This window comes from Belonocnema kinseyi, chromosome 8 (assembly GCF_010883055.1).
Source record: "Belonocnema kinseyi isolate 2016_QV_RU_SX_M_011 chromosome 8, B_treatae_v1, whole genome shotgun sequence".
Taxonomy (NCBI): domain Eukaryota; kingdom Metazoa; phylum Arthropoda; class Insecta; order Hymenoptera; family Cynipidae; genus Belonocnema; species Belonocnema kinseyi.
The window spans coordinates 18,594,970-18,620,429 of NC_046664.1; the positions used below are offsets into that span (position 1 = coordinate 18,594,970).

At 23.6% G+C, this 25,460-nt stretch overlaps 1 protein-coding gene and 1 long non-coding RNA gene across 13 annotated transcripts in view; one reads left to right on the plus strand and one right to left on the minus strand.

The window, feature by feature from the left end:
- The window catches only part of LOC117179162 (ankyrin-3-like), a 645,468-nt gene that overhangs the window by 373,591 nt on the left and 246,417 nt on the right, over positions 1-25,460 (minus strand). For all 11 annotated transcript variants that reach the window (XR_004467875.1, XR_004467874.1, XR_004467873.1 and 8 more), the window contains exons 13-17: positions 20,060-20,200; positions 17,185-17,340; positions 17,001-17,099; positions 13,382-13,579; positions 3,903-4,086 (exon numbers count right to left, since the gene is read on the minus strand). Coding sequence is in view for 8 of the 11 variants with exons in the window: in XM_033370872.1 (XP_033226763.1) it covers positions 3,903-4,086; positions 13,382-13,579; positions 17,001-17,099; positions 17,185-17,340; positions 20,060-20,200 (778 nt within the window). In the remaining 3 variants the exon portion in view is untranslated. The remainder of the gene's footprint in view (positions 1-3,902; positions 4,087-13,381; positions 13,580-17,000; positions 17,100-17,184; positions 17,341-20,059; positions 20,201-25,460) is intronic.
- LOC117179163 overlaps positions 1-25,460 on the plus strand; it is a 171,185-nt gene that overhangs the window by 67,136 nt on the left and 78,589 nt on the right. The window lies entirely within an intron of this gene.

The following is a 25,460-nucleotide window of genomic DNA, read 5'->3' on the forward strand; positions in this document are numbered from 1 at the left end:
TTAAAATTTGTTTTTGTTTTGAATTTATTTAAGTACTCTGTTAACATTAATTTTTGAATAAAAAAATCATTTTCAATTTTCCGGAAATCTTAAAAAAAATTATTGTCTTAAAACCTTTTAAAATCCTTGAAAAGCTTAAAAATTTTTATCCCAAAATCTTCTAAAATCTAGATTCTGTTTTTAATTTTTGGAAATTTTTAATGCTTTCGATTGTTTTTTAATCTTCTAAAAACTTTTAAATACCTCTTAAACTTACCCAAATATTGTAAAAATTATTCATTGTTCAATTGTTATTCAATCATCAAAATGTATTTTATTTTTTGAACTCTTTTTAAATACTCTTTTAAAATTTATTTTTAAAAATAAAAAATCATTTTCAATTTTCCCGAGAATTTTAAGGCAAATTTTTGTTCGTTCAATTGTTATTTATTCATTAAAATTTGTTTTGGTTTCGAATTTTTTAAAGTATTCTGTTAAAATTAATTTAAAAAAAAGTTATTTGCAACTTTCAAAGGAATCTGAAAAAACATTGTTGACACATAGAAACCTTTGAAAATCTTTAAAAAAGCTTCAAAATTTAATTTCAAAATCTTCTCTTTTAAAATGATTCTATCTTGTTTCTAAAACTCATTAAATTATTTTTTTAATAACAAATCATTTAACATTTTCTCAGGAATCTTACGAAAATTTTGTATTGTCTCAGAAAGCTTCTAAATATCTCTTTAATGTTAGCCACATTTTTGTTAAAATTAGTAATTATTCAATTATTAATTATTTACAAAAATTCGTTTTTGTTTTAATTCGTTAAAATTTTGTTTTCTAAAACTAATCAAGTTAAATTTAAAAAACAAAAAATCATTTTCAGTTTTCCTACGGATTTTAATAACATTTTTTATTCTTTTGAAACCTTTGCAAATGCTTAAAAAGCTTGTATTTTTTAATGCATAATCTTCAAAAATCAACTTTTTTTTTAATTTGGAAATCTTTTTATGTTTTCCATTTACTTTTTGAGCTTTTCAAAACTTCTAAATATCTTTTAAGCTCACTTGAATTTTGTAAAATTAACTAATTTCTCCATTTTTATTTATTCTTTAGAATTTGTTTTTGTTTTGAAATCTGTTTAAGTATACTGTTAAAATTAGCTTTTCAGAATAAAAAATTATTTTCCATTTTCCCAGTAATCTTCAGAATATTGTTTTTAACATTAAAAACCTTTCAAAATTCTGAAAAAGATACAAAATTTCATTTAAAAATCTTTTCTTTTAAATTGACTTGAATTTTTTCTAAAACCAATCAAATTCATTTTAAAAAGATAAGAAATCATTTGAAATTTGCCTAAGGATCTTCATAATATTTTTTTTTTATCTTTTAAAACCTTTCAAAATGCTTAAAAATCTACACTGTATTACAAAAATTTGAATTTTTTTTATGTTCTCAGTTACTTTTTGAACTTTTCAAAACATCTAAATATGTCTCAAACTTACAAGAGTTTTTTTTTAAATTAATAATTGTTCAAATGATATTTATACAAGAAATTTTATTAAAATCTTTTTAAATATTCTCCTGTAACTATATCTTTCAAACAAAAAATTATTTTTAATTTTTTCCAGAAATTTAAAAAACAATTTTTATTATCTTGAAACCTTCCAAAATTCTTAAAAAGCTTCAAATTACTATCCCGAAATCTTCAAAAATATATATTTTCTTTTAAATGTTTTCAAATATTTTCTGAAAAATAAATTATTGTTCAATTTTTGGTATTCACGCGACAATTCAATTTTAACAATCATCAAATAATTTATATTTACAGTGAATTAAATTAAAACTTTTTTCGTTAAAAATTTTCAAACGCTGTCAAATTTTAATTGCTAAAGTCTTTAAAACTGTATTTATATACTTATTAAATTGAAAATGCACCCTTAAAAATAAAGACCTAAACTGGAAAGTTTTGATTTAAAAAAAAAATTTTAGAATTACATATTGCAGACTGAATATTTTCACAAGTGAAAACCATAAAAATTGATCTTAACATTAAAAAAAGTTGAAATCAAACTTGTTTTCCATTGAATTAGATCATGTGAAATTTCACGAGATTAAATATATTTTTCTTTTACAAATTTATTAAATTCCCGATAAAAAAAAATAAAAAAATAAATACAACAAAAAATATATAATAGAAAATAATAAATAAAGAAATAATAAGAAAATTTTTGTTACTTAAAATATACTTAATACTAAACAAAAATAAAGTACCATAAAAGACAAAATTTCAACAAAATACATGAATTTTCAAACATATTTTGAATTTTTAAAGGAATTTTTAACCTAATAGTTAAATTCTGAACCAAAGAACTTAATTTTTAACTGAAGAAGATCAATGTTAAACCAAAAATGGAACAATTAAGTTTTTGTTAAAAACATCCATTTTCAGCAACCAAAAAAAATCTTTTCAACAAAATAGTTAGAATTTTAAGGAAATTAATTCATTGTTAGATAAAATAAATAATCTTCTACCAAAAAAATTAATTTGTAGTCCATTCGTTGAATTTTTATCTAAAAAAAAGACAAATTTTCAAAAAAATAGTTAAATTTTCAACAAAAAAGATTAACATTCAACCGATTTTGAAAAGATTTTGACGAAGAATAGATTGGGTAAAATTTGAGAAAACTAAGTTATTTTCACTAAAAAAATTCCAGTTTTTTTCCAGGTATCTCAAATTTTTTTTAAGTATAATTTTCAACCAAAGTAATGAATTTGTAAATTAAATGATTGAATATTTAACTGAAATAGTTCAGTTTTCAGTAGCCAAAAGTAATGGTAAAAAAAACGAATTTTTAACAAAATAATACAAGTCTAAACTGGAACAGTTAAATTTTTATACAAAAAATCAATTTTAACAAACAAAAAGTAGATTTCAAGAAAATAATTAAATTTTCATTTAAGGGGATGAATTCTGAATTAAAAAGAATTAAAAAGCTTGAAATTCCTATCCTGAAATCTTGAAAAATGTATATCTTATTAAAAATATTTTCAAATCTTCTCAAGTTTTAAATTAAGTTTGAATCTTTTTTAAAACTTTTAAATATTTCATAAATTTATTCAAATTTTTACCAAAGGAATAATTACTCAGCTGTTAATTATACATCAAAATTCTCTGAAATATTAACAATTTCAGGTTTCTGTTTGTTTACCAACTAAGGCTTTTGAATTAAAAATTCTATTTTAATGTTAAAATCTGTAAATTCTTTAATTTTTAATAGATTCTGAACCTTTCTGAAAAATAAATTATTGTTCAATTTTTAGTATTTAAACTACAGTTTAATTTTAACAATCATTAAATAATTTATATTTACAGTTGGTAAAATTAGAACGTTTTTCGTTAAAAAATTTCAAACACTTTCAATAAAATAAAAAAAAATAATAATCAACTAATAAAAAATATATAATAAAAAATAATACACAAAAAAATAATAATGAAATTAGTAATACTTGAAATATACTTAATAATAAAAAAAATGTATTCTTAAAATTAAATTCTAGGTGATTTCGAGATTTTTTCCCGATTTAAAAAGTTCCAGGTCATATCCAGGTTTTTCTCGGTTTTCCAGGTCAAATCGCCACCCTGTTTTATAATCACATGCAAATAGAGGGAGAATTTCAACCAAAAAAAAGTTGAAACAGATACTCTTAAAACAAAAATTGCTGCAGCAGAAAATATTGCTTCAATTTTTTCAGGTTTTCAATCTTTCGAATTTTTAGATTTATTTTGCTAATCATTTGATTGTAAAAGTCTAGAAACTAAAAAAAAAAAGCAAAATCTAGACAAAAGACGAGCAAAATCACGAGTTCGAACTGCTCACTAAAATTCGTTAATAAAAATTAATTTTGATCGATAACTTACCGCCCTCATCTTCACTATCGCTCATAAATGTTTCCTGCATCGATTCTGGCGCTTGGACTCGGTATTTTTCTTCGATTGTCATTGAATGCGTTGTCGTAATTGTGGTTTCCGTTACAACCTTTAAGGTCTCAACAACGCTGATGTATCCCAACTTGTTTGCGATGTCCAGAGCAGTTTGTCCATTCTTTTAAAAAAGGAACAATTTATTTCAATCAAGAGGCCAAACAAAATTAACTTTTTTTTCTATTTAAAAGACCCGGAAGGATTTTCATGTCCTAAAACGAAATCCGTTTTCCGAAATTTCCCTATTCGCGAGTATTTCAAAATATTCTAAACTACATTTTAAATAAATGTAAATCGTCAGCCATATTTGAAATAATATAACGATATTCCAGTTTTTTTTTTCAAGTGTAATTTTCAACTTTTAATCTACTCAAAACTTCTAAATATCTCTTAAAATTAGCCAAATTTTGTACAAATTAGTTATGCAACTGATAATTATACATCAAAATTTGTTTTGAAATCTTTCTGAATATTCTCTTAAAAATATTTTTTTGAATAAAAAAAATATATTTAAATTATTCCAGGAATCATAAGAAAAAACTTTCTTAGCTTGAAATCTTTCAAATCAAGCTTCAAAATTTCATTTCAAAATTTTCTCTTTTAAAATGATTCAAATTTTTCCTAAAAATAATCAAATTAATTTTTAATAATTATAAATAATTATAAATCAATTATAAATAAGTTTAAAATTTTCGAAAATCTTTTCATGTTTTCAATTAATTTTTAATCTTTTAAAAACTTTTAAATACCATTTTTTTTATTATTAAGTGTAGGTTTCTTGACCAGGGAAATTAATAAATAATTTTTAATTTTAATTTTGTTTATCTACTGGTCTAAATCAATATTATAAATTAATCAATATTTAATAATATTGATGTAGAATATTATAGAAACAAAATTAACATCTAAAATTACTTCTAAATATCTCCTAAACTTACGAAAATATTTAAAAAGTCAGTAATTGTTCAATTGCTATTCAATTATTCAAATTTATTTTTGTTTTAAAATCTTCTTATGTATTATGTTAAAATTTATTTTTAAAATAAAAAATCATTTTCCCGGGAATTTTAAGAAAAAATTTGTATTGTCTTAAAATTTGTCAACTCCTTAAAAACTTCAACATTTTATCTCAAAATTTTTTTAAATTTACATTTTATTTTCAACTTTTGCAGACATTTTTGTGTTTTAAATTATGTTTTAATTTTTTCAAAACTTCTAAATGTCTCTTAAACTTACCCCTATGTTGTCAAAATTAGTAATTTTTCAATTGTTATTTATTCATCCAAATCTGTTTTTCTTTTGAACTTTTTCAATTATTCTGTTAAAATTAATTTTTCAACCAAAAAATCATTTTCAATTTTCCAGAAATCATAAAAAAATTATTGTCTTAAAAACTTTGAAATTCCTGAAAAAGCTTCAAAATTTAATTTTTAAACTTCTAAAGATTTCTTAAACTTACTCAAACTTTGTCAAAATTAGTAATTATTTATTTATGAAAAATTTCTTTTGTTCGTAAATCCTTTTAAGTATTCTGTTAAAATTTATTTTTTTAACATTTTGTTAAAAATGTTTTTTAAACTTCTAAATACTTCTTAAATTTACACCAATTTTGTAAAAATGATTAATTTTTCAATTGCTATTCATTTATCAGAAATTGTTTTTGTTTTTATATTTTTTAAGTATTCGATTAAAATTAATTTTTCAATAAAAAAAATAACAATTTTCGATTCAAAATCCTGAAAAAGCTTCAAAATTTAATTTCAAAACTTCTAAATATATTTTTACACTTACTCAAACTTTGTCAAAATTAGTAATTTTTAAATTTTTATTCATTGATGAAAAATTGTTTTTGTTTGTAATTCTTTTTAAGTATTCTGTTAAAATTTATTTTTAAAATAAAAAATCATTTTCAAGTATCGGGGAATTTTAAGAAAATTTTTATTTTCATAAAACCTTTCAAAATCCTTGAAAACCTTAAAATTTTGTTCCGAAATTTTTAAAAATTAACATTTTGTTAAAAATGTTTGGAGATCTTTTGAGTGTCTCAAATTATTTTTTATTCTTTTCAAAACTTTTAAATATCTCTTAAACTTACCGAAAATTCGTCAAATTCGTGATTTTTAAATTGTTATGTATTCATAACAATGTTTGCTGTTTTAAAATATTTTTCAGTGTTCTGTTAAGCATAATTTTTCAACAAAAAAAAGCATTTTAGATTTTTTCAGAAATCTTGAGAGAATTTTTGTTACATTGAAACCTTTTAAAATCCTGAAAAAGCTTCAAAATTTAATTTTAAAACTTCTAAATATTTCTTAAACTTATCCAAACCTTGTCAAAATTAGTAATTGTTTGATTGTTATTTATGCATCAAAATTTATTTGCGTTTTAACTTTTTTGAAGTACTCTGTTAAAATTAATTTTTAACCAAAAAATCATTTTCAATTTTCTCGGAAATCCTAAAACAATGTATTGTCTTAAAACTTAAAATTTTATCCCAAAATGTTCCAAGATCTACATTTTGTTTAACACTTTTGGAAATCTTTTCATTTCTTCAATTATTTTTTACTCTTTTCAAAACTTGTAAATATCTCTTAAACTTGCCAAAAATTTGTCAAAATAGTAATTTTTCAATTATTATTTATCCATAACAATTTTTTTTGTTTTGAAATATTTTTAAGTATTCAGCTAAAATTAATTTTTTTTAAAATCATTTTCAATTTTAACAGGAATATAAAAAAAAAATTTGTCACATTGAAATCTTTTAAAATTATGAAAAAGTTACAAACTTTAATTTCAAAATCTTCTCCTATAAAATGAGTCCATTTTGTCCAAAACTAATCAAATTAATTTTTTAAAGTAACATATCTTTTTCGATTTTCCCAGGAATCTTAAAAAAAAAATTTTATCTTAAAAATCTTTCAAAATTTTGGAAAGGCTTTACAATTTTATCCCTAAATCTTTTCAAAACTTTTAAATATCATTTAAGTTTACACAAATTTGGTCAAATCAGTAATTTTTCAATTCTTGTTTATTCATAAAAATTTATTTTGGTTTGGAAATATTTCTAAGTATTCTGTTAAAATTCATTTTAAAAAATCATTTTCAATTTTCACAGGAATCTAAAGAAAATTTTTTGTAACATTGGAACCTTTTAAAATCCTGAAAAAATTCCAAAATTTAATTTCAAAATTTTCTCTTTTAAAATGATTCCATTTTTTTCTAATACCAATCAAATTAATTTTTTTTAAATAACAAATCATTTTCAATGTATCCAGGAACCCTTAATAAAATTTATTGTCTTAAAAGTCTTTAAAAATGTTGGAAAAGCTTCAAAATTATGTCCTAAAATCTTTTCAAAACTTCTAAATATCTCTGAAGCTTACCTTAATTTTGTCAAAATTAGTAATTGTACAATTGTTATTTAATCATCAAAATTTGTTTTTAAATATTTGTAAATATTTGTAAATATTCTGATAAAATTAATTTATAAAAATTATTTTTAATTTTCCCAGGATTTTTGTGTTACATTTTTGTGTTGAAAAGAGAACTGAAATTTTTTCTTGACGAAAATTCAACTACTTGAAAAAAATTTTTTATTGATTAAGAATTCCTCTGTTTCAAGAGAATTTTAATATTTCTTGAATAAAATTGCAACTTTTAGTTTAAAATGTAATTATTTTGTCGATAATTCAACTATTTTGTTAAAAATTCCAAATTTTTGGTCTAAAATTCGTCATTTTGTATTGTAATTTCAATTTTTTCGTAGAAATTTTCTTTTTTCTTAAAAAATTCATATTTTGATCTTGAAAATTTAACTGGAATCTTTATTGGATAAACATTTGATTTTTTTTATTTGCTTTTTTAAATCAAAATTCATCTGTTTCAAAGGAAATTCCATCTTTTTCGATAAAAATGAATCTCTTTGATAAAAATTTAACAATTTTATTCAAAAGTCATTCCTTTTTAATTAAAAATTAATCCTTTTGGATTGAAAATTCAATTGTTTTCGTAGAAACTTATTTCTTGATTGAAAATTTATATTTTTATCGTGGAAACCCTACTGAAATCTTTTTAACCGAAAAATCAGCCTTTTAAAAATTATCTTTTCGATTTAGAAATTCATGTGTCTTAGTCTAAATGTAATTTTTTTAATGAGAAATAATTTTCGTTTAAGAGTATATTTTAAGTTCAAAATTCATCTCTTCGTTTGAATGATTAACTATTTTGTTGATAATTAATCTTTTTCAACTGAAAAAAGATTCATCTGTTTTCATATAAATTTGAATTTTCTTGGATAAAAATTGAACGACTTTGTTAAAAATGCATCCTTTTGGTTTAAGAAAAATTCAGCATCTTTTTTGAATAAAAATGCAACTATTTGATATTTGTAATTCAAGAATTTTATTGAAAAGTCATCCTTTTAGGTAAAAAATTCGTCTTTTTGAAATTAAAATTCAATTTTTTTAGTAGAAACTTAATTCTTGTTTAAAAATGCATATTTTCATCATGAAAAGTCATCTGAAATCTTTTTTAAATAGAAAATTCAACCATTTTTTTGAAAACTTATCTTTTTGCTTAAAAAACTCATCTGTTTTCCTATAAATTTCATACTTTTTAAATGAAAATGTAACTTTTTGGTGAAAATTTATTCTTCTTTGCTTAAGTATTCAACTTTTTTTTTTAATATTTAGTTGAATCACTTTGTTAAAAATAATTTCCTTTTTTTTTGAAGATTTATATTTTTAGGTGGAAATTCATCTCTTTGGTTGAAAATTTGACTGTTTAGTGAAAACGCCTTTTGTTTTGTTTAAAATTAATTTTTTAAAGGAAAATCCAACTTTTACATTTTTTTAAGTTTGATCTTTTTTAGTTGAAAATTCTTCTTTTTTTGGGACAAAATAATTTTCTTGGTTTGAAATTTCATTTATATTGGGTAAAAATGCATCAGTTTCGTGAAAAATTAATTTTTCGCTGAAGTATTATTTTTAGTTTGAAAATTCTATTTTTATAGAGAAAATGCGTCTTTTGGCTTGAAGGTTCAACAATTGAGATAAAGTTTTATTTCTTTCTTGAGTGAAAAAAAACTTTTATTGATTAAAATTAGTCTTTTTGGTGTTATAATCTTTTTTTTTCCAAAAATAATTTTTTGGTTGATAATTCATCATTTTCGTTGGAATTCAGTTTTTTTTGTTGAAAAGATTGATTGTAAATGATTTGTTAACATATCGTCTGTTTGACTGAAAATTTGAAGAATTTGATTTGCATTTCTTTTTTTTCTTGGCTAAAAAATTTTGTTTTTGTTGAAAATTTGAATATTTGTTTCAAAATTCATATCTTTTTGGTTTAGAAATTCATCTAATTCAATAAAAACTTCAGAAAATGTCTCAAAATTATATTTTTTAACTGAAATCAGGATAATTGTAATTCTTCACGTGAATTTCTTATATACATTATTTTTTATTATAATTACAATTTTTCACAAATTTTCTGTTCCATTTTATAATAAAAATAATAAAATTGAATCTTTCTTGGTAAAAATTCCATTATTTTTTTTCAATTTATTTTCTTTATCTATTATTAAAAAATGTATCTGTTTTAAGAGAAATGTAGTCTTTCTTGGATTAAAATTCATCTGTTTTAAGAGAAATTTGATCTTTTTCGATAAAAATGCAACTGTTTGGTAGAAAATTGAACAACTTTATTAAAAATTTCACCTTTTTTGGATTGAAAATTAAATTTTTTCCTTAAAAATTTATTTCTTGATTAAAAATTCATATTTTGATCGTGGAAACTCAACTCATATCTTTCTTAACCAAAAATCTAACGATTTTTTTGAAAATTAAAAAATTCATCTGTTTTAGTCGGCATGTAATTTTTTTAAATGAGAAATCATTTCATTTTAAGATTTAAAATTTGGTTCAAAATTCATTTCTTTGGTTGAAACTTTATATTTTTTGTTGAAAGTTAATCTTTTTAAATTGAAAATCCAAGTTCTTAGATCAAAGTTAAACTTGATTTTTAAAATTTAATTTTTTTATTGAAGCTTATGCTTTGGTTGGAAATTTTAACTGTTTAGTCGAAAAGCCTTTTTTTGATTAAATTACTTTCTTAATTGAAAATGTAACTTTTCCATATTTTGATTGATTAATTTCATGGAAAATTAATTTCGTGCTGAAAAGTCCGATTTTTTCTTTGAAAAATTTTATTTACATTTCTTTTCTTTCTTGGCTAACAAATTTTATTGTTGCTGAAAATTCGAATATTTTGTTAAAACTAGATATTTTTTGTTTAATAATTCATCTTTTTCAGTAAAAACTTCACAAAACCACTCAAAATTGTATTTCGAAAAATTCCCTATTCTAAATGAAAATTAGGATCTTTTCACAAATTTTCTGTTCCAATTTATATTTCGTAGAAAATTTACTTTTTGTTTAAATTTAATATTTTAGTATATATTTTAGTATGAATTTCTTTTTTTTTAAATTAAAATGCAAATTTTTGGTTAAAAATTCTCCTTCATTGCCTGAGTGTTCAACTATTTTGTTTGAAACAATTAGTTGACTCACTTTGTTAAGAAATCATTTTTTTTGTTGATGATTTATATTTTTAGTTGAAAATTCATCTCTTTGGCTGAAATTTGGACTATGTTGTTAAAAATTAATCTTTTTTTATTGAAAATTTAAGTACGTGGGTAAAATTTAAACTATTTTGTTAAATTTTTTTTTTTTATTGAAGATTGGTTGAAAATTTACAAGTTTAGTAGAAAAGCGTTTTTTTTAACTTAATTTTTGAACTGAAGATGTAAATAGATAAAAATGCATCAGTTTCTTGGAAAAATTTTTTTTTCCTGAAAAGTTGTATTTTTGTTTGAGAATTCGACTTTTGCAGAGAAAATTCATCTTTTGGCTTGAAGGCTCAAGAATTGAGATAAACTTTTATTTATTTCTAGAGCGAAAAAATCTTTTTTTTTGGTTGAAAAATAGTCTTTTGGCTTAAAAATTCTTTTTTTTTCTAAAAAATCATTTTCTTGATTCAAAAGATTCATTAATAATGAACTTATTTGTTAAATATTCGTCTCTTTTGCTGAAAAATTGAACAATTTGATTTACATTTCTTTTCTTTTTTTGGTTAACAAATGTTATTGTTGTTCAAAATTCTAATATTTTATTAAACATTTAAATCTTTTTTGTTTAAAAATTCATCCAATTTATAACAAAAGTAATAAAATTGCTTCTTTATTGGCAAAACTTAAAATGCTCTGTTGCTAATTAAACTTTTTCGTAGAAAATTTACGTTTTGTTTTAATTTAATATTTTGGTGTTGAAAAGATAATTGAAATCTCTTCTAAATGAAAATTCAACTGTTTCAAAGGAAATTTCGTCTTTTTCGATAAAAATGAATCTTTTTGGTAAAAAATTATAAAATTAAATTAAAAAGTCAGCCTTTTTTATTAAAAATTTGTCCTTTCGGATTGAAAAATCAATTTCTTTCGTAGAAACTTATTTCTTGATTGAAAATTTATATTTTTGTGGTGGAAACCCAACTAAAATGTTTTTAAACCGAAAATTCAACCTTTTTTTTTTAATTTATCTTTTTGTTTAAAAAACTCATCTGTTTTCGGATATATTTAATATTTTTTAAATAAAAATGAAACTTTTTGGTAAAAATGTAGTCTTTTTTGCTTAAGATTTTTAGTTGAAAATTCATTTGTTTGGTTGAAATTTTAACTATTTTGTAGGAAATTGATATTTTTTAATTAAAAATCCAAGTTCTTGGATAAAAGTTAAAGTTCATTTTTAAACATTTATTTTTTTGACTGAAGCTTATGATTTGGTTGAAAATTGAACTGTTTAGTGCAAACGCCTTTTGTTTTGTTTAAAATTAATTTTTTAAAGGAAAATCCAACTTTTACATTTGTTTAAGTTTGACTTTTTTTAGTTGAAAATTCTCCTTTTTTGGCATCTGTTTTAAGAGAATTTTAGTCTTTCTTGGATAAAAATTCAACTGTGTGATTGAAAATTAGACTATTTTGTTAAAAATGCATCCTCTTTAGATTGCAAATACAATGTTTTTCGCAGGAATGTTTTTTTTTTATTAAAAAATTCATATTTCGATCTTGAAAAATCAACTAAAATCATTTTAGGACGAGCATTCCTTTTTTTTTATTTGCTTTTTTAAATAAAAAATCATTTGTTTTAAGAGAAATTCCATATTTTTCGGTAAAAATGCAACGGTTTGGTAGATGATTGAACAATTTTATTAAAAATTTGACCTTTTGGATTGAAAAATCAATGTTTTCCGTAGAAACTTATTTCTTGATTGAAAATTCATATTTTTATCGTAGAAACTCAACTGAAATCTTTGTTAAGCAAAAATTTAACTGTTTTATTGAAAATTGAACTTTTCGATTTAAAAATTCATCTCTTTGGTTGAAAGGTTAACTATTTTGTTAAAAGTTAATCTTTTTTAATTGAAAATCCAAGTTCTTGGATAAAGTTAAAACTTCATTTTCAAAAATTTATTTTTTTTATTGAAGCTTATGCTTTGGTTGAAAATTTAACTGTTTATCGAAAAATTTCTTTGCTGAAAAGTCTGATTGTTTGTTTGAAAAATTCGAATATTTTATTAAACATTTGTATCTTTTTTGTATGAAAATTCATCTCTTTCAGTAAAAACTTTATAAAACATCTCAAAATTATATTTGACAACTGAAATCCGAATAATAATGATTCGCCACGTGAATTTTATATATATTTTTTGTTTATTTATTCCTTTTCCCAACTCAGAATTATAAATCTTTGAGCAAATTCTCAGCTCCAAGTTAGAATTATAAGTCTTTCGAAAAATTCCCTATTCCAAATGAGAATTAGGATCTTTTCACAAATTTTGTGTCCCAATTTATAATAAAAGTAACAAAAGTTTGAGAGAAAAATCCCCGTTGGTCAATGAAATCATTGTCTTTTTTTGAAGATTCATATTTTTAGTTAAAAATTCATTTCTTTGGTTGATTGTAGAAAATTAATATTTTTTAATTAAAAATCCAAGTTCTTGGATAAAAGTTAAAGTTCATTTTTTTAAATTTATTTTTTTGACTGAAGCTTATGCTTTGGTTGACAATTGAACTGTTTAGTGCAAACGCCTTTTTTTCGATTAAAATTAATTCTTTAAATGAAAATCCAACTTTTACAATTGTTTAAGTTTCACTTTTTTTAGTTGAAAATTCTCCTTTTTTGGCATCTGTTTTAAGAGAAATTTAGTCTTTCTTGGATAAAAATTCAAGTTTAGATTGTCAGAATATCCTCTATTTGAGTAAAAAAATCCGGTTGCTGAAACAAATTCCCGGTTTTCCCGATTTCCCGGTCAAGTGGATACCCTAGATATGTTATCAATAAAAGTGGAACCAAAAAAGGACTTACGTTTGTGACAGCGTTGGGTTGCGCCTTACTTTCAAGAAGCAAATTGATGATGAGCGTGTGGCCCTGCTGAGCAGCTTGATGCAGAGGCGTATATCCGGCATTTGTGCTGCTATCAACCTCAGCCCCCGATCTCAAAAGAAACCGGACCATGGCTGCTTGTCCAAAATGCGAGGCTATGTGCAACGGTGTATAACCAGCCTATCAAAGAATCATCAATTAAATATTAAAATAGGCATCCTCCCCAACTTGTGTTAATTAAACTTCATTTCAAGACATCTCCGAGGGTTCAGGTGGATTTTTGAATCGTTAAGAGAGAATGACAATAGACAAGAGAGAATAGAGCGAGCCTTCAACTCGGATCGATCAACTGACGGAAGAGTGTTCACACCATAAAAAATGGCTGACCTGAAGTGGAGCACAAGAATAATTAGCATGTCTATTAAGCATTCTTTAGTAATTTAATTATAAGGGTGATCGTATATTTTGTGCAGAAGACAGGCCTCTCTTGTTTATACAATAAAATAAAAGAGAATTCTACGACTAAAGGTTGACGGACTCGACTGATTAAATTTACACCTATTTCAGGATAATTAGGGATATTTTTATACACAGAATATTTGAGATACTTAAAAATGTCGCAAGGTAATTCAGAATATTTCAAGGTACTTCGAAATGTTTCAAAGTACTTTGAAGATATTTTAATAACTTCAGGATACTTTATGAACTTCAGGATGTTTCCCGAACTTCAATATATTTTCTGAACTTTAGGATATTATCATAATCATCAGGATATTTCCCGAACTTGAAGATATTTCTTGTACATCAGGATCTTATACTAATCTTCAGGATATTTCCCGAATCTCAAGATATTTCTTAAACTTCAGGGTATTTTACGAACTTCGGGATATTTTCTGAGCTTCATGATAGATCTCATACTTTAAAATATTTCCGATGCTTCAGGATATATCATATAATTTAGGATCTATCACATGCTTCAGGATATTTCCCGTACTTCGGGATATTTCCTGACTTCAGAATATTTTTTGAACTTCGGGATAGTTCCCCAACTACAAAATATTTTCTGAATTTTTGAGTATTATCCTAATCATATTTCCCGTGCATCAGAATATTATACTAATCTTCAGAGTATTTCCTGAACTTCAGGATATTTACTAAACTTCATGATCGATCTCATAGGATAAATCATCTGGTTTAGGATATTTCCCATACTTCAGGATATTTTCCATGCTTCAGGATATTTCCCGTAGTTTAGGATATATCCCATACCTCAGGATATTTCCGTACTTCAGGATATTTTCTGAATTTTAATATATTTCCTTAACCTTAGGATATTATCTTAATCTTCAGGATATTGTCCGAACTTCGGGATATTTACTAAACTTCATGATCGATCCCTTACTTCAGGATATTTCCATACTTCGGAATATTTTCTGAATTTCAATATATTTCCTGAAATTCAGGATATTATCCTTACCTTCAGGATATTTCCCGAAGTTCAAGATATTTTCCGTACATCAGGATATTATACTAATTCTCAAAATTTCTCGCGAACTTCGGGATATTTACTAAACTTTATAATCTATCCCATACTTCAGGATGTTTCCATGCTTTAGGATATATCATATAATTTAGGATATTTTCTGAACTTCAGGATATTTCTCAAACTTTAAGATATTTTCTAAACTTCAGGATATTTCAAGAACTTCGGGATATTGTTTAAACTCCTGAATATATTTCATACTTCAGCATATTTCCGTACTTCAGAATATTTTCTGAATTTTAAGATACTACCTGAACTGCAGGATTTTATCCTAATTTTTAGGTTACTTCCCGAGCTTCGGGATATTTATTAAATTTCATGATTAATCCCATACTTCAGGATATTTCCCATGCTTCAGGATATTTCATATAATTTTTTATATTTTCCGTACTTCGGGGTATTTCCGTACTTCAGAATACTTTATGAACTTCAGGATATTTCCCGAACATCAATATATTTTCTGAACTTCAGGATATTTTCCGTACTTCAGGATAGTTCCTAAACTTCAACGTATTATCCTAATCTTCAGGATATTTTCCGAACCTCAATTTATTTCTTAAACTTCAGGCTATTATCCTAATCTTCAGGGTATTTCCCGAACTTCGGAATATTTTCTAAACTTCATGATCGACTCTATACTTCAGGATAAACCATATAATTGAGGATATTTTCCGTACCTTAGGATATTTCTAATGCTTCAGGATATATCATATAATTCAGTATAGTTCTCGTCCTCCAGGATATTCTCTGAACTTCAGGATATTTTGCAAACTACAAGGCATTTTCTGACTTTAGGATATTATCCTAATTATCAGTATATTTCCCGAACTTCCGAGATATTTACTAAACTTCAGGATATATCCCACACTTCAGAATATTTTCCATGCTTCAGGATGTATAATATAATTCAGGATATTTTCTGAACTTCGGGATATTTCCCGAACTTTAGGATGTTGCCTAAACTTCAGCATATTTTTCTAATCTTCAGGATATTTACTAAACTTAAGGATATATTACATACTTCTTGATATATTCCGTGCTTCAGGATAATTTCCGTAGTTTAGGATATATTTCATACTTCAGGATATTTCCAGTCATTTGAGATTTCCCGAACTTCAAAATATTTCCTGAACTTTAGGATATTCTCCTAATATTCAGGGTATTTCCCGAACTTCAGGATATTAGCTTAATCTTCAGGATATTTCGTGAACTTCAAGCTATGTCTTAAACTTCAGGATATTATCATAATCTTCAGAATACTTCCCGAACTTCAAAATGTGTCTTTAACTTCAGTATATTATTCTAATATTTAGGATATTTCCAATATTTTAATATATTTCCCGAACTTTACGATATTCCCAAACTTCAAGATATTTTTTGTGCTTCAGGATGCTTCAGTACTTCAGGATATTTTCTGAACTTCAGGATATTTCCCGAACTTCAAGATATTTCCTAAACTTCAGGACAATTCCCTGAAATTCAGGATATTTCCTGTACTTTAGGATATTTTCTGAACTTCAAGATATTTTTCAAACTTCATGATATTTTCTGTACTTCAAGGTATTTTAAATTCTTCAAAATATTTATTGGGACTTTAGGATATTCCCTGTACTTCAGGATATTTCCTATACTTTAAAACAGTTTCTGAACATAAGGAATTTTCCTTACTTTAGGGTGTTTTCTGCACTCAATGATATTTTGAATACATCATAATATTTCTAGGAACTTTAGAATATTTCATGTATGTCAGGATATTTACTGTACTTCAAAACCTTTCGTACTTCAGGATGTTTCAAGGTACTTTAAGATATTTTAAGATACTTCAGGATATTTCAAGGAACTTTTGGATAATTCAATGCACTTAAAAATACTGTTGCGTACTTCAGGTTTTTGCACATACTTCAGTGTATTTCACATACTTCAGGATGTTTCAAAGAACTTTATCATACTTTAAGGTACTTTAGGTTATTTCCCAATACTTCAGGATGTTTCATGAGTTACCAAAGCCTCGAATTATTTAAAAAATGATACATTCAAGATAAAAGTGTAGATACAAACCTTAGTTTTAGTGTCAACTTCAGCACCATTCTTGACAAGAATGGAAGCGACATTGACTTTGTCTTCTTGTGCGCACAAGTGAAGCGGCGCGAGTGCATTCTGAAAGAATTAAATTTATCCTTAATCAATTCAATTTTTATTTTTTCTGACACTTGAAAAATCAAAATGCTCAATAATTATCTACCTTTGCTTTGTGATTAGTGTCGGCTTTGTGTTCGATGAGTAATGTGGACATGTCTGTATGTCCCTCTTGTGCACTCAAATGAAGTGGAGTGAAGCCAGCCTTTGATTCGGCGTTCGCTTTTGCCCCGTATTCCAACAAAGTGGTCGCAATGTCCATCTAGGTGAAGAATTACTCTCTTTAGTTCTTTATTATTATTTTTTTTAATTAAGAAATTTAAATGAGATTAAATTCAGTTTTAAAATCCTGTTATATATCCTATTTTTTAATTTTAGCCAATTTGTAAAAATTAATGTGCAGATTCCTAAAAATTACACTAATGATCTAATGACCAAATTTGGACAACCGCCATAAAATATTCCAATTACAATTCGAAAAAAAAAATTTTTTATCCTAAAAAAGAAAAAAAAATCCTTGTTTGGAAAAAAAAAATAAAAAAAGAGGAAAGAAAATTGTTGTAATTAATTTAATTATTATCTTTTTCCGACATGACATGATGATACACAACTCGACATCCTATTATATATCCTATTTTTTATTTCCAGCCAATTTAGAAAACTGAATATGCAGAATTCCTGAAAATAAAACCAAGGATCTAAAGACCAAATTTGGACAACCAGCATAAAATGCTCCTATTGCAATCCGAAAAAAAACTTTTTTTACTTAAAAAAGAAAATAAGAAATTCCTTCTTTAGACAAAAATAGAAAAAGAGGAAAGAAAAATGACAGAAAATTGTTTTAATTAATTTAACTATTATCTTTTTCCGACATGAGCTGATGACACGCAATTCGGAATCCTATTATATATCCTATTTTTTTATTTTAGCCAATTTAGACAAATTAATTTGAAGAATTCCTGAAAATAAAACCAAGAATCCAACGACAAAATTTGCCAATTTTCCTATTGCAGTCCGAAAAAAAAATTAAAACTTCTTTTTTTACTTAAAAAAGAAAAAATTAGTTCTTTAGACAAAAATAAGAAAAGAGAAAAGAAAATTTGTTTAAATAATTTACTTATAATCTTTTTCCGATGTGAGCTGATGATACGCAACTCGGAATCCTATTATATATCCTATTTTTTAATTTTAGCCAATTTAGAAAAATTAATGTGCAAAATTCCTGAACATAAAAAAAAGGGTCCAACGACCAAATTTGTACACCCACCATAAAATGTTCCTATCGCAATACGAAAAACCCCACTTTTTACAAGAAAAAAAGAAAAAAATCCTTCTTTGGACACAAATAAAAAAAAAGATGAAAAATAATTGGTTTAATTAGTTTAATTATTATCTTTTTCCCACATGAGCTGATGATGCACAAAGAGGAATGCACGCAATCCTATTGAAATGCGAGAAACAAAATGTCTATGTAAAAAAATTTTTTCTTTTAACTAAAAAAGAAACGAGAAAATGCCTTCTTTGGCAAAAATAAAAAAAGAGGGAAGAAAAATGAAAGAAAATTGTTTTAAATAATTTAATTATTATCTTTTTCCGGCATGATCTGATGATACGCAACTAGAAATCCTATTATATATCTTATTTTTTAATTTTAGTTAATTTCGAAAAATTAATGTGCAGAATTCCTGAAAATACAACTAAGAATCTAACGACCAAATTTGGACAACCACCATAAAATGTTCCTATTACAATAAAAAATAACTTTTTTACATAAAAAAGAAAAGAAAAAAAGCCTTCTTTGGACAAAAATAAAAAAAGAGGAAAGAAAAATGAAAAAAAATTGTTTCAAGTAATTTAATTATTATCTTTTTCCGCCATTTGCTGATGATACGCAAAGCGGAATCGACGCAATCCTATTGAAATCCGAAAAAAAGAACATTTTTTACCTAAAAAAGAAAAAAAATTCCTTCTTTGGACAAAAATAAAAAAAGAGGAAAGAAAATTGTTTTAATTAATTTAATTATTATCTGTCTCCGACATGAGCTGATGATACGCAACTCGGAATCTTATTATATATCCTATTTTTTTATTTTAGCCAATTTAGACAAATTAATTTGCAGAATTCCTGAAAATATAACCATAAAATTTTCCTATTGTAATCCAAAAAAATAACTTTTTTTTAAACTAAAACAGAAAAGAAAAAATGACTGTTTGGACAAAAATAAAAAAGAGAAAATAAAAATGAAAGAAGATTGTTTTAAATAATTTGATTATTATCTTTTCCGATATGAGCTGATAATACGCAATTCGGAATCCTATTTTTTAACACTTAAGCGGCACACTAGTGCGAATTCGCACCCGAATTTTTTTCATTTTGCTGGCATTTAAGCAAACACAGCTGCAGCAGATTATATCCATATATATTAAATACATATTTTAAATATGTGTGATATATGCTAGTTGTTTATTATATGTTCAATATATTAAATATTTCATATTAAAATTGCTAACAAATCAATTCGCACCAGTGTACCATTTACGTATGCTCGATTGGAGTGTACCGTTTGAGGGTTAATTTTAGGAAATTTAGAAATATTAAGCTTCAGAATTCCTGAAAATAAAACCAATAATCCAACGAAAAAATTAGGACAACCACCATAAAATTTCCCTATTGCAGTCCGAAAAAAAAAAACAAAAAAGAAACATATTTTTTTACCTAAAAAAGAAAAAATTCCTTTTTTGGACAAAAATAAAAAAAAAGAGCAAAGAAAAATGAAAGAAAATTTGTTTAATTAATATCTTTTTTTAAAGAGCTGATGATACGCAACTCGGAAGTCGCTTGAGCGAAGTAAAATCATTTTATATTCGGCTGAACTCAGTGAAATTTAATTTTGAATTTACTTGAAATAAATGGACTGTGAATTGAATAAGTTTTCCTTAATTTAGAGATAATTATTCTGCATTCCTGCTTGAATTTGTACCTGATTCTTGCGAGCGGCAATGTGCAGCGGCGTGTGGCCATTTTTGGCCATGGCATGAGGCGAGGCACCTTTATCGAGTAAAAGTAGTGCCACATTTTGGTGGTCGTAATGCGAGGCTACATGTAAGGGCGTCACTCCATTCTGTAGCATTAGTCAAGCAGTTAAGAAAAATATTATTAGATTTTATTAGATTCAGTTTCCTGCATTATTATTTTTCATTTTTATTATTTTTTTTCTTATTAATTGAAAACTGTACTTTTTATTTGAATCTAAAAAGATTTAGGTAGATTAAAGTTCTAGCGAATTCAAATTTCTTTACCAAAAATGCTCTCAAAAGAGGGGAAATGGGATCATTTCTTTTATTTAAAGGAAAATTGGAAAATAATAGCGGAATAGATTTTTGAAAAATAAAATTCATGTTGATTGGATGTTGAATTCAATTCGAAACTCTTTGGATTCGTAAGATTTAAAGTGAAAATGTATTGGATTTAACATAGATGAATTTTTTTATAAAATAGTTAAATTTGCATCCAAAAAGATTCTTTTTAAAACAAGGAGAATAATTTTCTAGCAAAAATGAGGAATTTTCAACAATATATATAAGTTTTTAACCAAATAGTTGAATTTGCTAAGAAAAAGGTGCCTTTTCGAAAAGAAGATTGGTTTTCTAACATAATAGACAAAATAACAAAAATTAATTTCTAAACAAAATATTAGAATTTTTGACAAAAACAAAAAAAAAACCTTCTACAAAAAAAATCAATTTTCGAGATCAAAAATCATTTTCAACAAAATATTTAAATTGTTGACGAACAAAATAAACAAATTTTCTATTTAAAAAATTCAATTTTCAAGAAAAAAGTTAATTTTCAGCAAAATATTTAAATTTTCAACAAAATAGTTTAATTTTCAATCAAAGAGATGGATTTTTAACTGAAATTATGAATAATTAACTAAAAAGAGATAAATTTGAAAAAACTGAATTTTCTACAAAATAGTTGAAATTTTGACCAAGGAAACAAAAAAATTTTCTAGAATATAATTCAATTTTCAAGAATAAAAGTTAATTTCAGCAAAATATTTAAATTTTCAACAAAATAGTTTAATTTTCAATCAAAGAGATGGATTTTTAACTGAAATTATGAATAATTAACTAAAAAGAGATAAATTTGAAAAAACTGAATTTTCTACAAAATAGTTGAAATTTTGACCAAGGAAACAAAATAATTTAATTCAGTAAAAAAAATTATACTTTTTTAAGTTATTTTTCAACAATATATTTGAATTTTCAACAACCACGTTAAATTCGGAAACAAAAATTGACCATTTAAAACAAAATAATTAAATTTTCAAGCAAATCATAATCAGTTTAAACCAAAAAAGATTAAATATAACCAAAAATGTCATTTTTTATTCATAACCCAGAAAGGATAAATTTTCAACAAAAAATACAATTTTTCAACAAAATACATAAATTTTCAACCACAGAAATTAATTTTCAACTAAAATGATGAATCATGAACCAGAAGAGGTGAATTTAGAAAAACAAAAAAAAATTTTCTACAAGATAGTTGAATTTTCAAGCAAATTAATTAAATTTTTAACAGAAAAGATTGTTTATAACTAAATACTTGATTTTTCAAGCCAAAAAGATAAATTTTCGACAAAACAGTTGAATTTTGAATAAAAAAAAATTTGAATTGAAAAAATTGAATTTTCAACCTAAAAATGTGAATTTTCAACTAAAATGATGAATCCTCAATCAAAAGAGATGTATTTTAAAAAAATGTCTAGAAATTACTTGAATCTTTTTTTTTTACCAAAAAAAACAAAACATTTCTACACTTTTCTAAGTTATTTTTCAACAATATAATTAAATTTTTAACAAAAAAGTTACATTTTCAAACAAAAATTGATCCTTAAAAAAATTAAATTAAAATTTTAACCAAATATTAGTCACTTTTAACAAAAAAAATGAAATTTTAGACATAAATATCATTTTAGAGTTTTAAATCCAAAAAGATAAACTTGCAACAAAATATATGAATTTTCAACCAATGAAATAAATTTGAAACTACAAAGGTGAATCATCAATAAAAAGAGATAAATTTTCAAAATAATAGTTGAATTTGCAATCCGAAAAAAAGATATTTCAACAAAAATAATTGAATTTTTAACCAGAATTTTTAAACAAGAAATTAATTTTCAACAAAACAGTTGAATTTCCAAACAAAAAATGATAAATTTCCAAGGAAATAGTTAAAATATTTAACAAAAAAATTACTTTTCAGCAAAATTGTTAAATTAACAACAGAATAATTCAATTTTCAAGCACATGATAATAATTTTTTATCAAAATGTTTAAATATAACTAAAAATGCATTTTTTTATTTTTGAACCAGAAAAGATACATTTTCAACAAGAATTTTTATCAGAAAAGTTAATTTTAAACTAAATACTTGATTTTTCAAGCCAAAAAGACTTGAATTTCAAACTCAAAAATACGACATTTTATCAGAAAATATAAATTCTTATTCCAAAAAGACGAACTTTGTGTGTAAAAAGACGAATTCTCAACAAAACAGTTGAATTTTCAACTACATTTTTGAAAAAGATATTTAGATTTTTAAACAAATAGTTGAATTTTTAACCAAGAAAAGAAGAAGTTTCAACTGAAAATGGAATAGTTAAATATTCAGTAAAAAAAAATATTTTAACCACAAAAAAAAACGAATTTTCAAGAAACTAGTTAAATTTGCTAACAAAGAAATTAATTTTCAATAAAATGATTAACTGTCAACCAAAACAGATAAAATTAAAAAAAAAAGGAATTTGCTACAAAACAACTGAACATTCAACCAAAAAATTTGAAGTTTCAACTAAAATGATGAATCATGAATCAAAAGGAATCAATATAAAAAAACGAGTTTTTCTATAAATAAATTGAGTTTTCATACTAAAAAGATAATTTTTGGCCATCCAGTAATGTAACTTTAGACTTTTAAATCCAAAAAGATTAATTTCTATTCCAAATATCCATTTTTAACAAAAAATGAACAAATTACATTTTTAGGCCAAGCTGCTATATATTTTCAAGCCGAACAATAATTTTATACTGAAAAGTTTATTTTTTAATGCAGAAATATGAATTTAAAACATAAAAGTAAATTTAAAACCAAATAATTGAATTTTCAAATCAAATTGTGATTCAACAACAACAAAATTCATTCTCAACGAAATATTTCCACCAAAAAATATTTTAATTTTAAATAAAAAACAGTTAAATTCAACCAAAAAAGACGAATTTCTTATAAAATGGTTAAATTCTAAATAATAAAAATTTAATGAAATTTAATCTAGAAAAAAGAATTATCAAAATTAATTTTTTTCAACATAAAGTTTATATTTTTTATTGAAACTTCCTATATTTTTTTAAAAATCCGTGTTTATTTCATCGACGATTGAACGAAAATTCAACAATTCTATATTAAATTGGAAATGTCTCTTTTTTAGGTTTAAATTCATGTATTTTTTGTTAAAATTTTATCTTTCTTGGTAGAAAATTAACTTTTTTACTGAAATTTCATAAAAAATTAATTTGTTTTCGTTGAAAATTTAACTATTTTTTAGAAAACTGGTACCTATTTATTAAATTAAATTTTTTTTAAATGAAAATTGAATGGTTCTATTTTCTTTTTAAAATTCATCTTTTTTTCGTTAAAATCTGAACTGTTTTATTTAAAATAAATGTATTTTGTTACAATTTTATCTTTTTGGTTAAAAATTCATTTTTTCGGTTGAACGTTCAATTTTTTTGTTGAAATTAAGTTTTTTTAAATTGAAATTTTTATTTTATTTATTGATTAATCTATTTTAAATTGAAAATTTATCTTCTTTAGTGGAAAATTCATGTATTTTGTTGAAAATTGGTATTTTTGGTAGAAAAATAATTTGTTTAGGTTAAAAATGAATTTCTTCACCTGGAAATATTAATTTTTAACAAAAAATATATCTTAAAGAAAATAGTTGAATTTTTAATTAAAGAACAAACATTTTTAGCAAACAGTTTAGTTTTTAACACATTCAGAATCGACCCGTAAAAACCTTTTAATTAGAAAAATCAAAATACAATTTATATTTAAAGTTCATCATCTTACGTTTTTTATCAAAAACTTTTTATTTCAAGCGCTTTTAAATTTTAAATTCTTAAAGCGTTTATGTAATAAGAAATTTTTCAGGAAAAAGATTTTAGAATTATAAATTGTAACTGAATGATTTCACAATTAAAAAAAGTTTTTTATGGTCTCAAAAATATTTATGATGAAAAATTCATTTAATTGATTCAAAGTTGAACTAATTTGTTCAAATTGAATTTTGTGGGTTCAAAAATCATCTCTCTGATTCAAAATGTAACTAGTTTCATCAAAATTTGTCTTTCTGGATCGAAGATTGAACTACTTTAGGAAAAAAATCAATTATTTCGTTGAAAATTATTTTTATTTCTGGAAAATTGATATTTTAGAGGGATAATTTTCAAATATTTTGTAGAAAATTCGTCTTTTTCACTTAAAAATTCAAGAATGCGGTTGAAATTCTTCTTCCTGAAAAATCTTTTTTGTTTCTAAAATTAACTATTTTTATGAAAGATTGTATTTTTCGGATGAATTCAGCTGTACTTTATTTAAAATTAAAATATCTTTTTGATTTGTAATACGATGATGATAAATAATTAAAGTTTAAATATCAATCCTTTTCATTTAAAATTAATCTTTTTTTTTTGGTTGAAATATTAACTACTTCTTGTTGAAAATTCGTTTTATTCTTGGTTCTAAAATAATTTCTTAAGAAGAAAATTCAACAATTCCATTTTTAGTTTTGAACTGTTTTTTTTTTAACATTTAATCTTTTTGGAAAAATCCTTTTTTTTAATGAAAATTCAACTACTTCGTTAAAACTTTAACTATTTTCTAATCATTTTATTTTTTTAGTGAAAATTCAACATATTAATGAAAAATTCATGTCATTGGTTGAAAATTCGTGTTTTTCGTAGAAATTTTAACTAAAATTATAAATCAAAATTCCATAAACTTCCCCAAACTTTGTTAAAATTAGTAATTTTTCAATTGTGATTCATTCATCAAAAACTGTTTTTCGGTTTTAAAATATATTTAAGTATTTAGTTGAAATTAATTTTTCAACAAAAAAACCCATTTTCGATTATTTCAGAAATCTTGAGAGCATTTTCTGTTACACTGAAACCTTTCAAAATCCTGAAAAAACTTTAAAACTTTGTTTTCAATTTTTGGGAATATTTTCATGTTTTGTTGAACAATTTTGGAGATATTTTGTGTTTCAAATTACTTTTTAATCTTTTCGAAACTTCTAAATATTTCTAAATGTA